Source organism: Enhydra lutris, unplaced genomic scaffold (genome assembly GCF_002288905.1).
Source record: "Enhydra lutris kenyoni isolate GAN:26980312 unplaced genomic scaffold, ASM228890v2 scaffoldscaffold24, whole genome shotgun sequence".
In the NCBI taxonomy this organism is placed as follows: Eukaryota; Metazoa; Chordata; class Mammalia; order Carnivora; family Mustelidae; genus Enhydra; species Enhydra lutris.
This window is the reverse complement of record NW_019154108.1, coordinates 25523969-25550321: the sequence shown is the minus strand read 5'-3', so window position 1 is coordinate 25550321 and position 26353 is coordinate 25523969. Positions and strand designations below refer to the sequence as shown.

General features: G+C 44.1%; 1 protein-coding gene across 6 annotated transcripts in view; it reads right to left on the bottom strand.

Annotated features, from left to right (window-relative positions):
• Positions 1-26353, bottom strand: part of LOC111150676 (astrotactin 1) — a 320695-nt gene that overhangs the window by 60708 nt on the left and 233634 nt on the right. For all 6 annotated transcript variants that reach the window (XR_002640811.1, XM_022508208.1, XM_022508210.1 and 3 more), the window contains 3 exons: positions 23512-23639; positions 17162-17266; positions 14688-14876 (listed from right to left, as the gene is read on the bottom strand). Coding sequence is in view for 5 of the 6 variants with exons in the window: in XM_022508208.1 (XP_022363916.1) it covers positions 14688-14876; positions 17162-17266; positions 23512-23639 (422 nt within the window). In the remaining variant the exon portion in view is untranslated. The remainder of the gene's footprint in view (positions 1-14687; positions 14877-17161; positions 17267-23511; positions 23640-26353) is intronic.

The following is a 26353-nucleotide window of genomic DNA, read 5'->3' as shown; positions in this document are numbered from 1 at the left end:
GTACGCCCCGCCCCTTAATGTAGAAATGGTTCTTCAGCATAGTCAGTCGTTCAAGCAAATCTCTGGGAATTATGCTGATTCCTCCTGCCCTGCTCCGCTCTCCCCCAGACTCCCCGGTCCTCAAGTTTCTTTGTTGCACAAATAAACCTGGCTCTGTTCATTCTGCTCCCTGTCCACTGCCTGGGTTACAGTTTGAGGTCTCCATCCATGTCCCTGTGCCCACTCTGGCCTCCTCTGAAGCTATTCTCCCCCCAGTGCAGGAGGGAGCCCAGCGTATCATACATGTGATCTGGGCACTCGCCTCAGTGGCTTCCTTTCCAGCAGCCTGGCTGGAATCAATGCGGCGCTGCACGGCCAACCTCAGCCTTTCCAGCTTCTAGAAAGCCCTCAGCTTCCTTGTCAGGCGGCTCTGACCGCACTATGCTTCCCTGCCTCCTTGCACTGGCCATTCACCCTCTTCGATGTCTTTCCTCCAGCTCCTCCTCCACATCTTAGCAGAGGGGCCTCGCACACCTTCCCAGATGGCGCTCTCTCAAGTGGGCCCTGCTTCTTGTACTTGCTGTCACAGCACTGTCCTCATCACCCTCCTAGCTGTCAAGGTTCCTGATATTTTCTTTATTCTTCATTTTCTGGTTTATAGTCTCCCCCGTGAGACCAGGTTTCCTGTCCCCCCTTCAGTGTTGTTTGCCCAACACCTGCACAGAGTGGAGACTCGATAATGATGAAAAAAATAATGAAAGCATAAAAAAAATACCTGATGGAATTATAGGGGAGATTATCTGGGGTTTCAATTTGCTTTGACGTTTATCTGTGGATCACGAATGGCCTTTACCTGCCCAGCGACCTGTCTATACAGGTTCCAACATACTAATTACCCGTGAAGACAGAGATGGTGGATGGTTTGCAGTGATAACGTCTCCTTTCAATTCAGCCCTATAAAAGAATGCAGGGGCCGGTAAAGCTGGGAGGCTGTGTCTGCTGTCATCCCCATCCACATTACTGTGATCAATAGAGAATGTGGGCCTGCTGTGAGCAGAATCTACGGCAACACCCAAGGGAAGCTGAGAAGTGGGCTGAGTTCCCTGCTCTCTGGGGGAGGAGGCAGAGCCGACCGAATAAAAATACATAAAGTCATAAATGCCCCCAACACATCAATATATATAGAACCAATCACCACAGCCATCGACTGGATTTGTAATAAATTGATGGGAGGGGCCTTGGCCGTGAGCACGGGAGGCGGAAGTGCACGCAAAGAGTGACTTTATGAGCCCCGCCCCCCGCCCCCCCCACTGCCCCGTGGGATCAGCCTGACTACAGAAAAACCTCAAGGAAACAGAAAAATGTCAAGGGAGCCCGGGCTGCTGGTTTACCCGATTAGGTTGTTTTTCCCTGTCACCGGGACTCACATTTCACCTGCAAAGCACATATCTTAACTGGCAGATTTACTGAGAAATAGAGCTGAAGAAATTCTTCTTTCCCCTTTTCTTTTTCTTTCTTCCATTGTTATCATTTTTTTTTTTTAATCAGCAAAAACAAAAATGTTCTAAGGTCTTTTTGGACCTGCTTGATTTTGCCATTGCCTTAGATGGAGGGCTCTTGTGGTGTCACCTTCTAACGGAGTACTGGGAACACTGTCCCTCAGCAGACTTAATCACGTCGATGGGTCTTGTGTGGTGATGACTAAGCTGAGACGAGTATTCCCTTCTAATGAAAGGGCCCAGTCTATCCCAACAGTGCCTCTCCCCAAAAATGCTTGATGTCATGAGGGGTCTTTCCTTTAAAGCTCTCCACAGGTGTCCCTTTGCTTCCCTCCATCAGCACGTCCACAGAACCTTTGGGAGTTGATGGAGCATGCATTAAGCCTGCCCTTGAGAAACCTTCCGTGGAACGGGAGAAACTCTCAAGGTGGAAAATATGTTCTGGATCTTGCAACGGCTTCCTTTGCCTCTTTTGTGTGTCCCCCAAGGGCTCTACCATGCTGTCCCACAGACACTGACTCACCAATTGCAGGGAGGGAAGAGGTAAGGAAAGGCTGGCAGAGGAAACAGTCAGGCTTTCCTTCAACATCTAGAATTCCACAGTGGGCTTGGAGACCTCTTTTGGTCTGATGCCTAGCACTGTGCCTGGTCCACAGTGAATAGCCAATTAACGCCCATTTCGGATTGAATGCATAAGCATCGTTACCTTGCAAAGGACCCCAGCCTTCCCTCAAGGTGCTGCTAACAGAGGTCTGCATGTCACTGACTCTCCCGACAGCAACTTATCAGGAGTAAGGTCAAAGTGTGTACTTGAGAATTTTTAAAGGAGGGAAGTTGATCTGATCAGAGCTATCTTCCCCTCATCGGTAACGGAGAAAGAAATGATGTATTCTGGAACCTCTGTCTCTTGAAACATTAATCATCTACACTTTATAATGTAGCTGGCACTTGGGGCCACATCTGAAAACGATGTCAACTACTCCCATTTTTTTCAAAATCAATTACCTGTCTCCTCCAGTTCTTGCTGGTTTCTTTGACCTTAGTTTTTCTTATGTATTTTTATAATTTTTTGAAATTTATATCTTCCAATAATTGAAACAACTTCCAAAGAATTCCATGAGATTCAGGAAGACTGTCTCTGACCACAGAGGAATGGAAATTAGGAATGAACCAGAAATGGCTAGTGGCCAAACAGATAAGCTCAGATGAACGGGGTTTGTTGATTTGTTGGTTTAGGTCAAAACGGTTTTATGTCTTGTGTTTCCATTTAAACCCAAGTTATGTGTTACACCTGACACATCCCAACAACTTATGCACCCCCAACCCAAGAAAACTTTCTGACTTGCTTTGTAAAAGAAAGGCAATTTCAGGAAAAGTGGTTAAAGAAAGGCTATTATTGGCTCCTAGAACATTAACTGGTAGCCAGAAATTTGGAATAACTATCACAAATTGGAAGTCCGCACCTGGATTGATTCTACATCCTAGTATTTAATCCTAGTTCTACCTTGTACTGATCACTTGGCTTAATGTCTACGCTATTCTCCTTTTTTTTTTTTTTTTTAAAGATTTTATCTATTTGACAGAGAGTGTGAGTGAGAGAGAGCACAAGCAGAGGAAGAGGGAGGAGCAGACTTCCTGCTGAGCAGGGAGTGGGACTTCATCCCAGGACCTCAGGATCATGACCAGAGCTAAAGGCAAACACTTAACCGACTGAGCCACCCAGGCTCCTGTCTAGCCTACTTTTCTAATGCCAAACTCCAGGACATGACATTGCCTCCATCCCTCCCCCCACACAGCCACAAAACACTCAGACCTGGAGATAGGGAGGAGGGATGATGAAGGGGTGGGCTGGAGCCAGGGGCGCTGGGGGCAAGGTGTTCAAGGAGAGGCTGTCTCGGACAGTACGCAGTCATTTTCCTTGGAAAGGGAAGAAGAAGAAGTATGGCATTCGCTCACATATTCATTCCATCGATACTGACTGACTGACGGCTAGACACGGTGCCTGGTGTGACACTTTGGGGTCGGCGTGGGGAATGAACCCAGAGATGCCTCGGTGTTCCTCGACAGCAGACTGCCAGTGGAAATCAGGACAGGATAGGGGTCTAACAGAAACAGGAAACTGCTAACCAGTTCTCTCCTGGCCCCAACACCATGCACTTATGTTAGAACTTGACCTGTAGGTAGGGCCAGGGTCCCACACGGGAGGCCCAGGGGGAATCTGGGTTGGCATCTTTAGGCAGGCTGTGGCGCCAGATGGCAGAGGCTTTGAACTGCAGGTAAAAGGGAAGGCTGGCTCAGCTAGAGACATTCATGAATTTTCCTCCTTTGTGGAATGCACCCTACAGCTCCTTTGCACTTAAAAGGCAGAAACACCCAGGCTGCTTATCAAAAAGACTTCCCCAGGGATCCTTTTCCACAGAGAGCATATTCTTCTAGCCCCCTCTCCTGTATCCCCACCCCTATCCCCCAAAAGTCCCTCTCATATGGGTGGGAGAAACTATGCTTATTTCCTGTTCTTTTCCCAGCAAAGGGACTACAACTGGAATTGAAAATAGTTGCCAAATGGTTGTGCTGTTGACCCTGATTTTTGGAATGAAGATTTGGGGTCCCCGTTCCACTAGCCTGATTAATAGGTGATTTGTGACTTGTAAAATACACATCAGTGTTTCTGTGAAGAGCGAATTTACCTAGGGCAAGTTTTATTGTTATCCCTTTGAAATTTTTGTCAGTTACTATTCTGTTCAAAAAATAATAAGCTGAACTGCAAATTTATTAGAATAATTCTAATCATAACAGTAATAACAATAAGACCCACAATGCATTAAACACAGAATGCTAGACATTGTGCTTCATACAGAATGGCTGTATTCAATCTTTGCCCAATCCTCACTTGTATGATAAATACTCACAGTCCCATTTTACAGACATGGAAACTGAGGCTCGCAGCCATTAAGGAAACTCCACCGCTGTCACACTTTAAACATTTGCTACCAACAATGACACTAAACTCCTTCCACATGAGTTGAGCTGACCTATTTAGCCACGAGCCAGGCATCATCAAACGTTGCAGTCTGTTAGCAGAAGTAGAGTCTACGGCCGTACCGCCCTGAGCGCGCCTGATCTCGTCTGTTACCAGAAGTAGAAATCACTGGCTGAGGGTACAGAGTCACCGAACATTAGAAGTAGAAGCAATTCTAAGTATCATCTAATTCTGGCTCATTACCACACAGGTGAGATTATTCTGAAGAGGATTACGTAACTGACTCAAGGCCACCTGGCTAATGGCTCAACTGAGACCAAGAACCGGGGTCTCTTGATTCCTCACCCAGAGTTCTTTCCCTCAACACGCCGCCTTAGAGCAGGGCGGGCAATGGAGACATGCTACTACTTCAGAATCAAGCCATTCACCCCTGAAGACATGAAAACCTCAATTGTCCCATTAACTAAAATGCTAAGATTTTCACATTTGATGTGCAATAACCCCTTGTATCATCATCTACCTTATAAATTTATTTCCAGCTTTTTTTTTTTTTTTCCAGAAATAAACTATTACTTGTGGAGTAAAGCACATGACATTGAGATAAAGGTGCTGGTAGATATATGTACTGTGCCTTATGCTTATTTCTCGTGGGTCTGTATCACCACAGCCATCCCACTTGTGCACAGATCCACAGGCTGGGTAAAAGAGGATGGGCTTGTATAGTGCTATGTATTAACTATACTAGAATTAAAACTTTTTTAAAATAAGAGGATGAGGGGCGCCTGGGTGGCTCAGCGGGTTAAAGCCTCTGCCTTCGGCTCAGGTCATGATCCCAGGGTCCTGGGATCAAGTCCCACATTGGGCTCTCTGCTCAGTGGGGAGCCTGCTTCCCTTCCTTTCTCTGCCTGCCTCTCTGCCTACTTGTGATCTCTGTCTGTCAAATAAATAAATAAAATATTAAAAAAAAACAACACAAGAAGATGAGGTAAACACAATGGTCCTATCTCAGCTTGCTGAATCTAGGAAACAGAACAAGTCTGGAGAAAGTAGGCTTTCTCCTCTTCATCCGCCATCAGAGAACACAGGCCCCTCACTTCTCCACAGTCCTATTGGGTATCAGTCTGATATTTACCAAGTAACTTTATAGACCCTACTAGAAGCATTATGCTAGAAGCTATGAGAATTTAAAAAAAAAATTATGAAGCCTTTGCATTTGCCATTTCCTCTGCCTGGATGGTTCTGTCCCAGCTCCTTTTTATTTTTTCCAGGTCTTAGCTCAATCTCACCCCCTTATCACCATCACTGAGGCCTTTCTGTGGCCACCATCTTAATCAGCTCCCAATCCTCCAGCCAACTTCTATCACATCATCTGGTTTCAGTTTCTTCATAGTACCTCGCATTATCTAGAATTATTGCTTTCATTTATTGTTACCTGCCACTGTATGTCTCTCTTCACTGGGATATAAGCTTCATAAAAGCAGGAAACTTCTCTGTGTCATTCATCATTAAATGCCCAATGCCTAGACCAATGTTTAGATATAGAAGGTGTTAACTAAATGAATGGGTAAGCTCTCTTCCAAGAAGCAATCAATCAAGTTGTGAGGGCAAAGCTTACATGTCTGGAGTAGATAATAATCCAGAATACTATACAATTAACTACTAAATTGTATGTGTATGCACAATATGTCATTCTTGTCAGGCCCATAATTATATGAAGGGAATTGGGCATCACTACTCACAATTGTTCCATTAACTAAAATGCTAGCCCTATGTTAAAACATGAAACTCTACAACCATTAGCGGTTTCCACAAGAACAAAAAATGAGAGCCTCTTGAATACTAATTTAAAAAGAAAAAACAAGAAAAAAAAAAAAAAAAAAAACCTAGGGAATGCTTGAGACAGTAAGATGAGACCAATGTTGTCAACAGTACAAAGTTTAGAAAAATCAGCTTATCACCTTTAGTCCTGATTGCTGGCATGTTTCCAATTTCCTTCAGTGCCTGAGGGCTTAAGACTGTTCAATTCTGCACACGAGCCTACCGATCAATGGCTTAATCAGAGGAAAGTCCCGGTCCAAAGTGAAAACCATTCAGTCCAGTCCTCTTATCTGTGACACTCCTGTGTGGGGATGACACCAGGACATACCCCTGGAGGCCCCCAGGCTGTGGCTCCAGCATTAAAGCTGCCGCATCAGACAGGACGAACGAGGGTGATGAGGGAACATTCCCTATTCATCTCTGAGACAAGTGTGTCACCTCGCTGCTCAAAATGGGTCCAAGGACTGGCAGCACTGGCATCAAGTGAGAGCCCGTTAGACACGCAGAATGTCAGGCCCCACCCACTCTCATGAATTGCACCTACGTATCACCTGGGATCAGAAGATCCATTTTAACAAGATCCCAGGTGATACATAGGCGCAAATAATTTTGAGGACCGCTGGCATACAGGAAAACAAAACGACTCCAGCAACTGTACCATCATCACTGATCACTGATCAAATTCAACGTGAAAGGCAGTGGACCCACTATGAAGTCTAACGAGGGGAGACCTCTGATCTTGTTGTGTTCTTAGACCAGTGGCCTGGCTTCATTTATGTCCCGGTCTCATTCACTCATCTTCCTACCTTAATCTCTTCTTGTGCCATTGGCAGGCAAAAACGGCACACAGCCATCGTCAATATATCTCAGCAGGTAAGCATTCTTCTTGCCCTGGTTCTGCCCCTGACTGGTTATGTGTCTACCTGCAAGTCACTTAAGCTTTCTGAGACTTGATTTCCCCATTTCCAGAATGGGGAGGGTAAGACTTCAGAATTCAGTGAAAAAAACTACATAGCATGCTGTTTGGTAAGATTATTCATAACGACGTCTTCCTTCCAGCCTACAGAGCCACATTACTCTGGACTCTGCCTCAGAGCCCAGGGACTAGAAGATTCAAATTAAACCTCACCCATATGTTTCAGAAAGCTTAGCTCCTTTTCAGAGCCTCTGTTTATGATACCACCAGGCCCAGCTTCGGCAGCACCCTCTCCAGGCCTTTCTGACTAGGAAAGCCATAGAGCAGCTGTCTCCTCTCAACCTCAATCCCCTCTCTGCTCACTACAGGGCTTTGCAGACACCAGGCCCTCAGCAAATGTTTGAGGAGTGAATGAATTAATCATTTAAAGAAAATAGCTCTATGCCATAATTGCTTTGCCACCGGAGGGCTAACTTCATGGTTGTAAACGTGCATGAAAAGAGCCTTTGGAGCTGGCTTGCAACCCCAGGGTTGTAAAACACAAAACATTATAGAAACTTACATGATAACTCTTTGTTGGATTTCTATGTTGCGTTCCTGAACTTTAATCAGATGTTTATGCCACTTACCGCAATTATGTAAGTTAGCCTACGAACTGCACCAGCACGAGGCTGGGTCTCTGCTGACCCGCACTCACAGGTCAGGCTCAGAAGGCTGACTGCTGATCCCGGTATTGTTTTTGCTTCAGCTGTAGAGGAAATCTATTCGTTATTCTGGGGAGAGGGACCAACAGAGTCCATCTTGGGCTCTATCTACCCAAAAACAAATCAGTGGAGAGTGGAAAGAACAAATCAATGGAAAGCGGAAAACATGGTGTCCTGTGTGGCAGAAATACAATGCCATCTAGGTGACTTACTTCTTCCTTTGCCTCTCATCTGTCTTAAGACTTCTTGGAGCTAGAGGGTCATCTTATGGAAAACAAAACAACAACAACAACAACAGCAAAACCAACAACAACCCCCCCCACGCCCAGCTTTGTATCATGGAAGAAGAGGAAAGCGTTCTTCTTAGCTTTCCCCATGGAAAGGAGGCAACGGGCTAGAAACAAACAAAGAAACAAACAAAAACCCAGTGGGTTATGGACTAGAAAGTGCAGCAGAAAAGAAGAGTTTCCGGATTGCCACATATCAACCCAGATAACCTCCCAGACGTGTACCAAAGGTGATGGCAAGAAGAGATGATGACAAAGGTCAGATCTAAAGTAACAATGAAAGTGGTATTGGAAAAGGAAAGGAAGAAAGCCCTGAGGAAATCCACTCCTGAATGGAGTATTGAAAGAAAGAAAGAGAAGAAGAGAAGAAAATGTATTGTGTTTAGTGTGTCAGGTGGCGGATTAAAATTAAGCCCTTGGAAGTTCTTATTTGAAGAAGATTCAATTTTTTTTTTTTTTTTTTTTTTTTTTTGGTCGCTTGTCTGGAATCTACAGATCTGTAGCTCTTTATTGCTTTCTTCTGAAGGAAGAACAAAATAAAAGATTCATTCCTTCCAAACAGTGCATGTTAATTATATGCCAGGCACCGTGTCGGGGATGAAGACGCAAATACTAATAAGACATGATATTATTTTGCACTTCCCCCCAGATTTCTATCCAAAGTTCAGCTCTCTGTAGATAGCAACTGTATGCTTTGCTTTGGTTTTGCTTTGGTTTTTTTAAGTCAACTTTGTAAGTCTTCACTCAAGGTAACACAAACTTCACGGAATATATTTTTTCAATGTGTTAAAAGGTTTGATTGTAAAAGTGGCACATGTTTATTGCGGGAAAAGCAATACAGGAATTTCTAGTACAAAAAAATAAAAGTCTCTACCCCATAGCCCTAATCTTGGAGCAAACAGACAATTTGTTCTCATATATACACACAAATAAAGCTATTTTGAGGTTATATACATATGTTTCTCTCTATATATATTATATGTATATATACATATACATATTGTATATACACATCCATAGACATATTTTTAGTGAGACTAAAAGATATATATATATATATATATATATATATATAATCTTTATATGTGTGTGTGTGTGTGTGTGTGTGTGTGTATTGGCATATATTTATAAATATAGTTTTAAAACAGATGAGACCCTAACAGATGAGACTCTTCTGCAATTTGCTTTGTTCACTTCCAAATGGCTAAGAATGGGATATGTCTGGATGGATACACAGTCTACTGGTAGCAATGGCTGCTCGGTGGCCTCTGGGGAATGAAACTCAATCACTGGGAAATAAGAGTAGGAGGCAGATTTACTTTTCCATTTGTCCTGTTTTATACATTTTGAGTTTTTTAAATAAATAATCTTGTTAAGCTAAAAAAGGGAGAAAACTATGGTAAGTGTTGTTCAATCTGTTACCACGGGAGACAGTCACGCAGGGCAATGACAACATAGGGAAATAGGAAAAGCACCGTCAAGTGACAGATACAAGGTGCTGGGAGAGGCAGCAAAGACCTCTGCCCAGAGCAGCAAGGGAGGTGTGGTGGACGTGGTAGCATGTGAGCTTCTCTTATCTGGACAAACCAGAAGAAGGGGCGGTAGAATGGAAGGAGAAGAGACAACAGGGCAGCACAGGCACATAGGCTCTGAGATATGGCAAAGGATCAAAGCCCTCTTCCAAACCTTGACCCTGTACCCAGACATGGGGCCTGACACTAGGACAGGGTATCATTTAATTGCAAGTGAAAATTTATAGAGCTGAAGAGGGCAATTAATACATGAAAGTAAGAAACAGAAATCATAGGCAGGAAGACTGGTTTGCTGATCCTAAGAGGCTAATGAGAGGGGGAGATCCTCCCAGAGATTAGGCAACTGAACAGACACCTAAGAAAGGAAAAAAACAGAGAAACCCACAAGAAGACAAGACAGGGACCCGAGCGGAAATTTCTGCATGAGATAGAAGCTTAGTGGTGGAGACTTCAGTGAGTGTATCTATGGCCTTAGACTAGGGCAAGGAGGGAGGCCCTGAGGCCTTCCACTGTCTGCAGGCAAATGCAAGGTCTTGGGATTGAGCACAGACTGCCTCGTATCAGAGTGGAGGACCCTTGGCATAGGGAGTAGACTCCGACCCTGCTGGAGAGGGTGTAGGTACGGCAGGCTGACCCGTAGCTCTCAAAGACTCCCAGGACCTGATCTCTGGAACCTGTGAATGTCACCTGTGAATGGCAAAAGGGACTTTTCCCATACGCTTAAATGAAGACTCTTGAGATAGGGAGATTATCCTGGGTTATCTGGGTGGGCGCTGTGTAGTCCCAAGGGTCCTTATAAGAAAGAGGAGGAAGGAAGAGTCCTGGGTGACTCAGAGATTGGAGTGATACACCTTAAAGATGGAGGAGAGGGCCGCAAACCAATGAACATAGGTGGATCTTGAGAAGCTGGAATGGGCAAGGAAGAGATTCTCTACTAGAGCCTCTAGGAGGCACCAGCTTATGGATCCCTTGAGTTTAGCCCATGTTTGAACCTCTGGCCCCCTGCAGAGTCAGGGAATACAATTACGTTGTTTAAAGCCACCCAATTTGTGGCGATTCGATACAGCAGCCCTAGGACCAACACAGGGAGTGAGGTTACGCTCATGTTGGGAAGGCAGCGGGGAGTTAGTGAAGCGCTTCGAGCAGAGGAGTCAGGTGATGAAGCGGCACTGTAAGAAGGTAACTGTCATGCAGAATAGACTAGAATGGCAGGAAACCGAAGAAAAGGAGACACGTGAGGAAGCAGTTTCGGTTCTGATGAGAGCAGATACTGTAAACTCATACAACTTTGGGAAATGGACAGGAGAAGACAGGAGAAGTATTTAGGTGGTAAAAAGAACAGCACATTGTAAATGAGTGAACGTGGAGGATGGAGGAGGGCATCGAGAGGGACTCCTCCCTTTGTGCGGTGACCCTTCAACGTAGTGGACAAATCTATTGGTGGATACAGAGAAAAGAGATGGTGACCACTGATGTCCCTGCTGAAACCAGGTAGAAATGCTCAGCATTTCTTGAGTCTTAGGTCTTGAGTCTTGGGGAAAAGGGAAGGATTAGAGATGGAGGTTGAGGTGGGCAGAGAAGAGAATCCCCCAGCAACGGTGAAGAAGAGCCGAACATTACCAGTGAAATTCTGGAAAATATGCAAAATGTAAATGATTTCTTTAGAGGAATAAGGGGGAAAAGGAATGAGAAGGCCAAAGATTTAGGAAGAGAATCTGGAGAGAATACAATTGGGGACATCAAGGGAAGAGAGAATTTTCGAGAAGGCAGACCTGGTCAAGAGGGACACATTCTTCAGCTGATATAGATAAAATGATCACCGAATGGAAAAGTGAATCTCTGACTGGGAAGCCCTTGATTTCCTTCTCCAGAGCTATTTCTGTAGAATGAAAGGGGTTGAAAGCAAATAACAATAATGTGAAGAGTGAAAAGAAGTTGAGGACAGAGAGAGAAGATGCATAAACTACCCACTCAGGACATTTGGTGGTTACTATGTTGAAAGGAAACAGTGGTAAATTATTCGGGGGGAAGCTAGAAGGTTGGCGGAGGGATAATTCAAGTGGTTGAAGGGTTATAAAGATGAAAGATGAAGATACAATGGAAGGAGCGGGGTCTAAGAGGAAGCAGAGAGGATTGGGGAGCCGCCGTACAGGTAGAGAGTTTAGCCTGGAGAGCAAGGAGCTCATGACATTTGCTGAGGCAAGAGGGCAAAGAGAAATGAGAGCAGAGTAAAGTCAGTTTAGCGGTAGAGAGATGGGAGGTTGGGAAATTCCAATTTTGATAGTCCTTACTTGCTCTGTTAAAAAAAAAAAAAAATTAGGAGAGGCTAATCTCAAGCAAGGAGACCTGGAAGTTTATTCTTTATGGGCTTCAGTTAGACTTCCCCAAAGACAGATGTTCCTCAATGTTGGTATGGCCAAACCGTGTAGTGGTAGTATGACAAATAGGGGCGTGATGGCTAGAAGGCTGGCCAAAAATAGCCATCTGTGAGTCTTCCTCAGTCAGGCAGAACTAGAGCACGCTGCATGTCTATAATAAAACCCACTTGGCAAGTTGCCGCATCAGAAGGGCTTTTCCTACCATTCCCACAGCTGCCGCCACCCCTGCTCCCACCACCACTGATAACCATCATCAACGCCTACTGGGCGCTTACCATGTGCCCTGCTCTGTGTCAGACCCTGGGATGTTAAAGCTGAAGAGGGCACAGAACCTACCTTTGAGAGATTCTGTAGTGACCTGTGGAGAGAAGAGGACAGTCTTGATTCTAGTGCCTGACCTGAGAAAGGTGCTCACATAAAGATGGGCTTAGAAGGATCCACAAACTGTGAGAGCTGGAAGGAACCAGAGACGGCATTACAGGTGAGGTCCCCACAGTGAACTAAGCAAAAGTCACCGGACCAATGCCAAGAGACCCAACCTGTTTAAGTCCTGTGTACTTTCCGTTTCATTTCACCCCTAATAAGCCTCGTTTCCTATTCAATCTGTGAGCAAAAATAAACAACTTTAGGTGTGAAGGTAAACAACAGAGGGACCCTTCTCACCAGAAGGTTTGAAAGTCAGAGCAGGTAAGAACATATCATCAAAAGACTCGAGTCCAGCAAGATGTCACTTTTATGTCATGGAAGGTACAGCCCTCTCAGAACACTTGTCACCACTAGCATGGAAATCTCCTTCTGGAGCGGTCCTCTCAGAGTGTGGAAAAGTGGAAGAAAATCTTCCTTTGTTTTATGTACTTATAAGTCTTCATCAGAAGCATATTGCATGGTTTTGGAAGAAAAAGAAATTAGTGACTAGGGAGGAGAGAACTATTTAAGAGTAATAAGTAGACCAAAAATACAAGAGATAAACTCCGTGACGCAGAGTAAGATCTGGGAGGAGGGTGATGGTATACATGGACAACTGAGAGAGACCTAAATAGTAAAATGTTCGAGTACCTTCTAAGATCAGTAACAGGCAAGGGGTTGTATACAGAATACTTAGAAATAAGGTCACCGGTTGGAGTGTGACAAAAGGAACTCCTCCATGGTAAGAATGGCTTGAACTCATGGGGAGGGTACAGTGCCAAGGTCATAGATACATCTCCTTCCTGGGCTCAGTGTTGAACTTCAAGGACACCACAAAGCTCGGGGCAGAAGCAAAGGGACAGAACCAGGCATTCCGGGGAAGGTCACCCTCATTTCCCAGCAGTCCCAGAACCTGGCCATCCCTGAACCCCTGGCAAACAGACACAGGGGAGGAATTAGCCTTTTGGTTCAATCACTAAGCTCTGGCATAGAAATGTAAGAAAGCTTTGCCAGCTGGAACTGGCCTTATCTGCATTTGCTTACATGACACTCCTTTCTTGGCAAACTGGAATCAGAACAATTTTCAGAGGCTGAAGTTTGAAAGGATGCTAGAAGCCTGTGACCGTGTTGTTGAGTTTAGGGGAATCAGGGCTTGGAGGGAAATGCCCGAAACAACTAGAGCCCAGCACAAGCCTCTTGCTTCCTCTGGAAGGAAATACCCTGCCACGAGAGAGGCCCTCGTGCCTCTGCCACCCCTTGAGCAAGACAAAACAGACATCTGTATGGAGCTGGGGTAGTCAAGAGAGCTCAGCCACGGGGCCATATTTTCCACGGCAGCGTTGCTGACACGGGGCTCCCTCATTACGGAGGAACTCTTGATCATTAAATCTTAGGATGACCTCCTTCTTGAGTTCCCATTGCGCTAATGCCATTGCTTGCCCTTTAGCAACTCGCACATCCGTACTCGGCCTCATCAGAGTGCCACGAGGGTAAGCTCAGAAGAAATTCCGTGAAGGGCAGTTCTACACCAGTCTTGGTTGATCTGAATATGTATTTGCCAGCCAGGACTCCTCCCATACCAGAAGGTGAATTCAGAAGGTCCGAATAATTCCAATTTCTTATACTTACTTGGACTGAATACTAACTTGCTCTGCAACAGTGGACAAAGATGTACTGGTAAGGCTGTTATCCAGAGCTGTGTCAATACCTGAGCCTATGGAAATTCCCTCCTTAGCACAGATCAGTGGGGAAAACATGGGCCTAAACCCAGGGCAGGGTGGAGTGAGGAGAGGTTTGCTCTGTGGTTATTGGATGGAGTTGCCAGCCAGGGAGGGCAGAGGCAGGACATAGAGGGGGAGACGCCAACACTCTCCTGCTTCTCCCCTGTCCATACGAACAGTCGAACCCTTTGCCCTTGCTACGACAGCAGAATGCACGGAGCTGGTAGAAACCTCTAGAGGACTCTGTCCATGATTAAGAACACAATGGCCATACACTTGTGACCCCATCCTGTATCTAGTTTCCCCAAACCCCCCAACCTTGGCCATTTTATGGATGGGCACAGAACACCGAGGCAATATCTGAATGAGCCCTTCAACGACAGACTTCTTTGGTCTGGGCCCCTGATTCGCACCCAGACAGCCGTACCTGCTCGGGGTGTTGAATCCGCTGATGAGCTCATCACTCACCTTTGCTGATGTCTTCATACTCCAGCCAGAGTCGCCGCTGCACCTGCTTGTTTGGGTACCAGATGGAACAGGACTCCTCAAAGCCGTAGATAGCTTCCTGGATGTAATGGTTGCCAAACTGATCCAACAAGGCCACAAAATCACCGCGTGATGTGGCCCCATCCAGGGAGTGGAGCGCGTTGCTGAGGGCTATGGAGAAACATCACGCAAGAGTGAGGACATACGGGGCGTGTCCAGAATCCCGGGCCATTCAGCCTCCAAAGCGGAAGAGCCCCATGGCCCACAGTGATGCTGGAGAGCTGGCGAGACCTCTCAGCTGAGCATTTCCAGCTAGCTGAGTCAGACAGGTTCATTCCTCAGTGAGTGTCTCTCTGGTCAGTTGGTTAAAGCTATTAACTTTGTACAGGGAGAGCACGGACCAAATCTAACTCCCTCCTTAAGTCAATGTTGTTTTTTCTTTTTCAAATCCTAAGTCATGACATTAAATCAATTTAGTGAGCTCAAATAATGGCGTTTCAAAAAAAAAAAAAAAAGAATAGCAGAGTCTAAAATAGAAACACAAATACCAGCAAAGAACATTTCACATCGTAAAATGAAGTCCTGCTTCGCGAAATTTCTGTTGTGTGTATGTGGGAGTGTGCATATTTCAAGGTCATGGTGTAAAAAAAAAAAATGTATTCTAACTGTGGGTAGTGACCAAAAGAGTTTTGGGAGGTAGAATATTGCCTCCAGACATAGACATCGGTATCGGGAAGATAATGGATGAAGAGGGGTGAGAAAAGTCACTCATACACTGCTTATATTTTTTTCAGAAAATCAAAAGTATGCAGAGAGGGAGATGGTGAGTGGAGGAAAGGATCTGTTTGTCCTCCTCTTGCCTCCCCTGCCAAATCTCCATAGATTTGCCTTTCATGTTTAGGAGAATTATACTGGTCGGAAAGATAGCCCACGACAAATTTTCCAAATCCAGTAACTTCTGAACCCGGCCAGCTTTAGTCAGCCTGCCTTGTGCATACCTGTGTCCTATCAGGACAAGGCAGAGCCTGGCCCAGGCATGAGAGCCCGAGTGCAGAAGTTCTCACCACCTGTGGTGCCACGTGTGGCTTGGAAAGGCATGTGGCAGCAGTGATATCCCACTGTGAACTCCCAGTGTGCTCACCACCTGTGCTGGGAGCGGGCTCAGCATGGGAACAGGACAGAGTCTCTACTGCTACGTTTTCCTAGAATGAGGAGTAGCTTAGATCTTTCGAGGTTTTTCTGTACCAACAGAATTGACTTCAGTAAGATTCCCCATCCCCCCAATCCCTTCCTGCCAAGAACTCTTTCAGGTTAAAATAAACAGTTCTGAGTCCCTTTGTGTCCTATGGAAATGTTCTATATCCTTAATGCATTTTCTTTCCCTATGCGTAAGGCTTTACCTTTCCATGAGTATATGTCTCACTTCCTCTTTATAATTCTCGGTCCTGTATCTTTTAGCTCTCTCTTGTTGGCGCTAGGGCTCTAGCCTACTACTGACCTGAAGTAGCCTACTACTGACCTAGCCTACTACTGACCCTACTGCTGACCTGAAGATCCCTCTCTTTGTCTTGTCATCCCAGGCCAACAATACTGTCTGACTCTAGTTACCTTTTCATCCAACACGGAGAAACCAGACTCTATGGCATAAACTTCCCATCTGGTACATTCTTTAGGTGGCTTCAGAGGAAGGAGTTGAGTAACGTTCTCCTAGTCCAAGGGGATGAGTTGGAATGGAGGTGTGTACCTATACTAAGGCCTTATTTGTAGCAATTAACTTTCCCATCTGCAAATTGCACGTTAGGATTGCTTAAGTGTTAGGAAAAAGTTGATCAAGGCATTTACTGCTCAAATGTCAAGAATACTTGCTCAAGGTGCCTCACTGGTCTGAAACCGTTTGTCCTGGTTTTTGGAACTCACTGCCCCTTAGCTTATTAGGTATCTAACTCTCTTATCTATCATTTATCTTTTGCTCACTTGCTGTTTAGGGACCATTAAAAGCTGTTTTCTAATCTTCCCCTCACTTCCCCCCCCACCTCTTTCTTGTTCTTATTCTGTATTTCTTTCATTGTATGAAAACTTTAAGTGATGTTCCTTGCATTTGGAAGGTTTTATTCTGTCAGCTTATAAAAAGTCTCTTTTGCATATCTTCTCTGTACACGGTGTGACCCAAGGAAGAAAGATAAAGTAGTTATTTATCTTCCCAGGGACTCCCCCCTCGCCCTTCCCATCACATCTATAGTCCAAGATAAAACTTGCCATCTCATCTATCTTTAGACAAGGATCCGATTCCTGGTGTTTGCCCTTAAGGGTGAATCTGAGTGGGTAGGTTACTTGGCTCATGAAGCGGCTACATTTTTGACAACAACTGCAACAATGGGATAAAAGTCTTGTGCCATTGGAAAGGGCACTCCCCACCCCAGGAGCAAGTGGGAGGGACGGCCGGCTGCTGTGCTCACCCTGGGAGACGGCCACTTGGTTGAGTTTGATGTGGTACATCACAGACCGGACCTTCCAGTGCTGCAACACAGGGTATCCGGACACCTCGCTGAAGTTCACCATCCCTGGGGACAGAGGAGACGCGGGCTCAGTACGCGTGATTGCTTCCCAGGTCCCAAGTCTACCCGGTTAGCAGGTGTCATTGTGAGAAAACGAGAAAGCATTCTTTGATGGAGATAATATCTGGAATCACAGTGACAACGGCTCTCACTGACTGAACCATGCCTCTGCAGCAGACATTTTGCTGAACACTCTGCATACGTAAAGTCATTTGATCATGGCAAGACTGGTGTTAGGATTTGCACTTCATAAACGGGGAAACTGGGGCCCAGAGAGGGTGTTTGCTTAAGGGCCCCAGGCCACTAGGTGGATCCAGGATGGCATTCCCAATGTACTTGGTTCACGGCAGGGTTCTTAACCATTCTATAATATCCCCTTAGTAAATTTATATGAAGTTCTAGGCTTACTGTAACACATGCTAGTTTTACTCTCTTTAATAGGTGTTGTAATTGACTCAGCTCACGTACCTGATAACATTGATTTTTCTGTCCCATTTAACTGATTTGTGTTCAGTATTTAAGTTTTAATTACCCTGAAGCTGAGTAATGCTGATTTCTTCCTCACCAAGGAGGGACAGGGTCGGTGTGACTCAGTCATTAAGGGGCAGCATTAAGTTTCCCCTTTAGGGACTGCTATCTGTGTGCCTGACATTACAACAGACACTTTATTTGTAGTCCCCCTTTTACCAGTGGGAGAACCGAGAAGCCACGGTACTTATCCAGAGTCATTCTCAACAAGCACATCCTTGTAGCTGCTTTGACATGCTATAATGGGCTGTTCCTGCTTGAGTACCACAGAGAAAGAGGGGAATCCTATTTGAATTCTAGTCATTCCTTTAAATATAAAATGCTACAGAAACAAAATAATTAGACCACAAGGAATAAAAAAAAAAAAAATTACCTTGCTAAGCTTAGAAAACCAATTTTAGCTTCATTTCTAGGCCTAACATTTGCTGTGTATAAGTTATAGGAATAAATATATATGTGTATGTATGTGTGTAAATGCATATTATGTATATATGTAAATAGATTGGCAATGTGTAGAGAAACTTTAGATAGATACTATGTGTAAATATTACGTATATAATGTGTATAAATATAATGGCAATAATACATATGTACTGCATTATCCTGCCACTGTGATCCATGCCTCCTTCAGGCTAAACCAACTAATTTAATACATAAACTGGATGAAGAGGGGGTGGGATTAATTAGCTGCTTGTCAACTCTGATCAAATTAGCTGAGTAACTGCCAAATTTCCATTTTGGTGCGAATCATACAGGAATAATTATCGGAAAGGCAAAAAGCAAAAAGGTCAGAAGGGGTGCTTAGTGAATGGATTGCTTAAATTTCATCTCGGGCAATCAACAGTAAGTTACTTGAAACTAAAAGAAAGTTTTCAGTACTTTTTTTCTTTCAAATGTTCTTCTATCGGTGCATTAAGCATTGTGACAACAGTCATCCTACTACATACTCTGGCTTTTCACCCTTGGGTTAATTTTAAAAGCACATAAATGAAATGCGAACTTTACAGGATTAACACCCCAGTCACATATCTGGAAGGCACATTTCGTTAGAGCATAAATGCGCATGTTTTTAGAGCTATTGTACGTAATGTGCCTTCTCTAGTTATGTCCCCACACCAGCTTGCTGTTATTTCAAAAAGTCTATTAATAATAAAAAAAATAGCAAGCCCAATCAATGAAGATATTTCAGGATATTGGAAAACATTCCCTTTACTGGAGTTGTTTCCTAGTGGGAAAAGAAACAGGCAAGAACCAGGAGGCGGGAGTTCTAACACGGGCGATGTTGCTGGAGGAGCAGTTTTTCCTCCTAGACCTGGGCTGATTTCCTCTCTAGCTACCTGCTTTCGGGTTGCCTGTGTCTTCAGCTATCAAGCAAGAGGCTTAGTGAAGGTGCCCTCTTGCTTCCTTTTCGATCCTCTAATTCAGACCAGCTCTGTGACTTTGAGCTAGGTAATTCCCATGTTCCCATTTTCCTACCTGAAAAGTGGTGATACTGGTCATCTTACCTGCTTCACAGGTAGTTGCCAGAACCCGGCAAAGTTCTGGGTCTAAAAGGAGGCTGAGTAAAAATAAAGCATCATATACATGCATGGCATCTGGATTTGTCATCTTCCTCGTCCCCCCTAATGGTATACACTGGCCATTTCTTCCCAGATGCTTTTGTTATGAATTCCTAGGCTTGAGTTCAGAGCAACAAAGTGAAGAAAAAAATTAAGAAAGCAGGGATGTCAGGCGATAGGAAGGGATTACAGTGTCCAATTTTCACCCACAATGAGCCAAACAGAGCTATGTTGCTTAGCTGCTGAACAACAATCTTACTGAGCACATCTCGGCTCTGCTAGTCCAGGAGACAGGTGCAGAACTGTCAATGCCTGGGGGGTGTGGTTCTGTACCTGCATATGGATAATATGTCCATTAGTTAAAAAGAAAGGGATATCTTAAAGTACATATTTTCTAGCTCGGTCACAGGACTCTTTCTTAATGTGCCCTTGACATGTAGTCAGGTCTAGTTTTTTATTTTATTTTATTACCATTTGGGAATACGTCTCTCAATGTTTCAATGACTCTTTTTTCAAACAATATATCTCTATGTTTTCTCAAGAAAGAACATGCTTTCCCCTACCTATGCTTGAAAAAAAGGAACGACTGACTAGACTTCTGGGCAGGGAAGGAAGGAAGTAGAAAGGAAGGGAAGGGAAGAGAGAAGATTGGTTTCTCCTGTTATTTTATTGGAAATGTCATGGAAATATATTATGCCCAAGAGTTCTAAAAGTCTGTTTCTTTCAGATGAACCTGAAGAAGTTCCAGAGAGATCACAGCTGTGCAATTATGGCATCCATTGGCCCATGAATGTGTCCAGCATCCTCCTCTCCCTCCTTGGTCTGCCTCCAGATTCTTCTTTTTCTCAACTGAGAGACTAAAATACAAACAGGCAATGGCCAGACCATATATAAAAATAGAACTCTGACCCATAACCTGTCACAAAAAGCTCAGGAAACCGACCTCCTGTCTATAGGAACCAGTCCAAACAGCTCGTCTACTGTGTATAAATCAGACTTGGAGAAGTCCGAGCGCTATCTCTAACAACCAGTCCAGGAAGCCAAACAAGATGCTCTGTAAAAATCGGCCGAATGTGACCAGGACTTGACTGATAACTGACAGATTTCTTAATTTTTGTTCTTGCTTCCAACTTGGGTCCAACCAGAGAAAGGCAAATAGGCACCCCTTAACGTCTACCTAGAATGCCACATTCCTCCGTAGTTAGTAGGTCCACCTACATCCTAACAGCCTCCAATCAGGGCACACCTGAAGCCCTCCCTTGTTCCCTCTAAAGCTCTCCTACTCCTCTGCCTGCCCTTTAGTCTCGGCCAAAATGCCAGTGATGGTGGCCGATTCCTTTGCTAGAGCCAGCTCTGAAGAAGTAGCCTTCACCTGCTGTAATCTGGTTGCTCTTGTCACACCAAAAAGTGTGGTGAAGCTCAGAGTTCTTAACTCTTACTTTGATGCAGAGGGAAGCACCCAGCAAAATAAAGCACATCAGTATTTTCCTGAATGTTCTTCAAACCTATAATTCTGGAAGATGGAAATAGTTATTATGAGTAAAAGGATTCTCTGGTTAAACAGGTTTGGGAATTGCTGGATCAAGTGAAGTGGAAGGTATTTCTTCACTATATGGCTGCTTGGGACCTGCTTCTCTAGGCCAAGGTGTTGCAGACTGCTGAGAGGTAGATACTATAGTCTTTCCCAATGTATTTAAAGAAAGAACCTTTTTATGAGTGGAGCACTGGTTTTTCATGAAAAAATACCACTGGGCTTGTAAATGCTGAGGTTGAAGATTCTGAAGATCACTTTAGCTCTAAAATCTTCTAAGCTTGTAGGTTTATGGGGATTATGACCTATAATGGCACCTAGTGCAACATACGATATTCTCTCTGTGATTCTCAGGAAAGATACAATTAAAATGTTAATATGGGAGAAATTTGGTCAACCATCTCTTTACTTCTTCTAGTCATTCTGGGCTTTAAAAAAAAACAAACAAACAGGACTGAACCTTTGGACATTAAATGTTAGACTTGTCTCTCTCAAGGTCATGAAAAATGGAAGTGATCCATAGGGACATCCTTCTGCTCCTTTTACCTCCAAGATGCCAGATTAGGAGAGGTCAAAGGAGACTGGGGAGAAAGAAACTTCTGTTATGGACGAGGATCCGGTTTGGATTTGTTCCTTATTTCCAAAGATGCAGATTCAAACGTGGTCTTCTGATGTTTCTTGGATCTAGCCACGTCCTCCTCCAAAAAAGCCTCAGGTAGCAGCCAGGAGAACTGTATGTCCTCCCAGCCTAGCAGCTGAAGTAAATAAAATCTCCTCACCTCCACAGTAATTCTTTTTTTATTTTTTAAGATTTTATTTATTTATTTGACAGGCAGAGATCACAAGTAGGCAGAGAAGCAGGCAGAGGGAGAGATGGGGGAGGGGAATGGGTTTCCTGCTAAGCAGGGAGCCCGATGTGGGGTTCGATCCCAGAACCCTGGGATCATGACCTGAGCTGAAGGCAGAGGCTTTAACTCCCTGAGCCACCGAGGGGCCCCTCCACAGTAAATTTTTACGTGCGAGGTCTTGGTGGATCTCAGGACAGAAGACGCCTATCTCTCATGTGGATCCTATTTGCGTGTGTCACCTCACACTTCCCTTTATATGCATTTTACGCACACACAGGGAGTATTTCTCAGCAAATGATGAGGAACCGAGAAAACCAGATTCTCTAATACTAGAGATGGGAGCTGTAGGCTTATGTCCAAAGGCTCCATTTTAATTTTTTCTGTATAGGGTATGTGTCTGTGTGAGTATGTCATCTCTCAGACAGCAACTGATTTTGATGACATTTATTTCTGGTCCAGAATATATTTAAATTGCTTTCTATCTTACTCCCTCTGTTTCTATAGTAAAAACACTAATTGGTCATTTGAATGTTCATGTTCTTTTTCTTCCTTGATATACTTATTTATTTAACAAATGTGCATCTCATTCTGCATCAGGAACTAGTCTAAAAACTTTACAAATAATAATTTATTTATTCTTTATATCCATCCTATAAGGAAGACAGTTTTATATTCATTTTCACAGGTAAAAACACTGAGACAGTGAAGGTAGGCAACTTGTCTGAGATCACGTAGCCAGGGAAGAGTAGAGCCCAGCTGTCAGCTTCCAGAGTCTATGTGATTTGCTACACAATATTCCCTCAGACAAACCTACCTCTAATCTGGTTCTGGTCTGAAACAAAACTTTAAACATAACTTGATATCTTGAAAAGGCTTGCCTCAGCACATTCCATTCTTCAGAAAAGTAAAGAAAAAGGACAGAAAGGTAAAGGATAAGGAAGATATAGAATGAGGAAGAGAAAAGTAATGGAGAAATGAGCAAACCAGCAGTGAAACTGAGCTCACATCCAACTTCCTAGCAAGTGATGCTGAGTTCCTGGTTGGCTGCCCCTTATGGGCCCACTGGACCCTCTGAAGTGCCTTTTTTAGTCCAGGAGGTGTTGAGGGGGGGTGGTGTGAGTGTTCGTCAGAGGCCCAGAAAGGAGGAGCAACCCTTAAGGCTCCTGCCTCTTCCAATCAACACGTACCTTAGTTCTATAATGAGCCCAGGAGAAGAATGTCAATGAGCTCAAACAGCATTGAGGAACATCATCTCCAACTTGTGATGAGAGCCATAAACCCCCAAGAAACTGCATTGTCTAAGGTCTCACAACTAGAAAACAGCAGAGCCGTGACTCAAAGGCAGGGTCATTTGACAACAAGGCTCTGTCATTTTCTCCTCCCTCACACTGGTCCATAAGTACCTGCCAGGGAACCCAGTGGCCCCAGGGACAGATATCTAGGCGATGGTAGCCATCCACTTCCTCTCTGATGCTCTTCCCCCTACTCCCCTCAGACCTCTGAACTTGTACCCCTCTATTATGCCATCTCTTTTCAAAGGATCCCAATAAGACTAGGAGGGAAAGGTATTATTAGACCATTTTGCAGATGATTATACAATAATTTTTTGTAATTTGACTGACAAATAATCCTACTAGAGTGTTTTAGAATTGAGCTTTTATTGTTTATTAAGGAAATCACTAGCTTCAAAATGAAAACAAGAGAGGTCAAGAGTTTTGATTTGATGAAACTGGTGGGAACTGCATGGTTTTTGCCAGTTGAGTAAAGGACAGGAGATACACTCACCAGTCAGGAACTCGGGGTCAGGGGTGGGCTCCGAGATTTCCTCCAGGCACTGATTCTCCAGGGGGACAGTGGCCACCACAAGACCATCTGGCAGTTGCTGGTCTAAACCTCGAGCAAAGTTGTTTTGTCTGGAAACAGAAGCAGATTTTCATTTCAGGGTGTTAAGGTGAACCCCACTCCTTGGTGGGCAAATCTACGCCTCAACCAACAATAAAAAATTCTTCCTGGACCAAAGTTTCCCCTTCCACTGAACTCCACTTGATGGACATGTCTGCAGTAGGACAGGGTGTGAGAGGTAGGGTGAGGGCTAGGACAGATGAGAAAGAAACCAGCTGAAAAAGTCTGTTCAGAAGATTGAGAACATTCTTCCCTCCCGCCCATCCCAGGCCCTACTCCCTGATCCCCACTCCACAAGACTAGGCAGATGCAGTCTCATTTCTAGACTACAGAAAAAATTCTAGCTGCCATAAGATTAGTTACGACAACTTACTGCTTGTCACCAGCAAACGAAATCCTGGCCTTAAAGCGGAAATATTAGTAAAGTCTACTGTCTATAACAGAAACAACAACAGATGTCAAGAACAGGTTTGGAGGGGAGGAGAAAGATGGTGGAGGAGTAGGAGACCTAAATATCATCAGGTCCCAGGAGTTCAACTAGATAGTTATCAGACCATTCTGAACACCTACATACTCAACAGGAGATCGAAGAGAAGAGCAGCAATTCTAGGAACAGAAAACCGACCGCTTTCTGGAAGGTAGGATGTGTGGAGAAGTGAATCCAAGGCAGTACATGGGAAGGTAGACCATGGGGGAAGGGGCAGCTCCCAGCAAGCAGGAGAGCAGTGGAGGACAAAACTGGAACGTTTAGAAGTCAGCTCCACTGAGGAACGTTGCTCCAGAGGCTAAGCGGGGGATGGAGCCCTCCCGGGGACAGTGTGGTCTCAGGACCCTCAGGGTCAAGGAAAGACCAGGGGTGTCTGAGTGTGGCCGAGCTCTCAGGGATCAGAGCGGGGAAACTGGCAGCAGAGATGGAGCCGAGGATGGGACTCTCAGCTAAGGGTTACCTTAAGCCATAATCTGAGGGACAGTCAGGCCACTGTTCTTTGAGGAGGGACCCCACAAGTGGCAGACCCAGGAAAACCCCCCTCAGTCCTCCTACGGGAGGAGTGGTACGGGAGCAATGCAGGAATCTATGAGGTTTGGATACTCCAAACAGGGTTGTGTGCCAGAGATAGAAACACTCAGTCACAGGGCGGGTGAGCTCGGAGCGTGGCCAGAGGCCAGGGAGAGGGGAGGGATTGACCACTTTTCTTCGAGGGCGCACTAAGGAGTGGGGCCCCTGAGCTCTCCGCTCCTCTGGGCTGGAGCCTGGGAGGCCGCCATCTTCATTCCCATCCTCCAGAGCTCTACGGAAAGCATTCAGGGAACAAAAGCTCCTGAGAGCGAACCCAACCAGATTACTCAGCCTGCCTCCCAGCAAGGGCGGTATAATCACGCCTCGGGCAAAAACATCTGAGAATCACTGCAACAGGCCCCTTCCCCAGAAGATCAGCAAGAACAACCAGCCAAGACCAAGTTCACTGATCAATGAAAACTGCAAAACTTAAGAGCTACGGAATACAGCACATAGAATTCATGGCTTTTTTATCATGATTCTTTAGTCTTTCAAAGTTAAATTTTTTTAATTTAATTTTTTTCTTATTCTATTTTTAAAATTTTTTCTCTTTCCTATTTAATGTTTTTAAACTATTTTATCTTATCAATACCTCTATAAAATCCTTTATAAATACCTGTATATTTATAAATAAATATAAAATACCTTTATAAAATTTATAAAAATCTTTTCAAATGTACATTGTTATAGTCATATACTGTCCCTTCATTGTATTTAAAGTTATTTTTTGTACATATATAGGCTTTCCTTTGTTTAAAATTTTAAAATCTGTTTCTTCTAACAGATCAAAATATACCCTAAATCTAGTGCATGGCCTTGTTCTACTCTCCAGCCTGATCACATATCACATTCTTTCCTCTTTCTTTTTTTTCTTTTTTCAACCAATTTTTTACTTATCAATTCCTTTTTTAGAATCTTTTTAAAATTTCATCTTTGCAGTCATATTCCATCCCTTCATCGTGTTTATCCTTATTTGTGTGTGTGTGTGTGTGTATAGATATATGTTTTTCTCTTTTTAAAATTTTGGGAGGCAGTTTCTTCTAACAGACCAAAATAGACCCAGAACCAAGTGCGTGGCTCTGTTCTATTCACATTCATATATATATACATATATATATATATATGTATATATATTTGGCCCCCCCTTCCTTTCTTCTCCCCCCAGTTTTGGGTCTCCTCTCTCTTCTGATTTGGGTACTATATATTTTTCTGGGGTCATTGTAACCCTTTTAGTTTTTCATTCTCTCAGTCTTCTATTCTTATCTCAATAAAATGACAAGGCAGGAAAACTCACCTAAAAAAAAAAAAGGAACAAAAGGCAGTACTGATGGCTAGGGACCTAATCAATAGGGACATTAGTAAGATGTTAGAACTAGAATTCAGACTGATAATTATCAAGGTGCAAGTTGGGCTCAAAAAAAGCATGGAAGATACTAGAGAACCCCATTGTGGAGAAATAAAAGAACTAAAATCTAACGAAGTTGAAATCAATAAATAAAACTATTAATGAGGTACCATCAAAAATGGAGGCTCTTACTGCTAGGATAAATGAGGTGGAAAAGAGAATTATTTATATAGAAGACCAAATGATGGCGAATAAAGAAGCTGAGAAAAAGAGAGATAAGCAACTACTGGGGCATGAGGGGAGAATTCGAGAGATAAGTGATA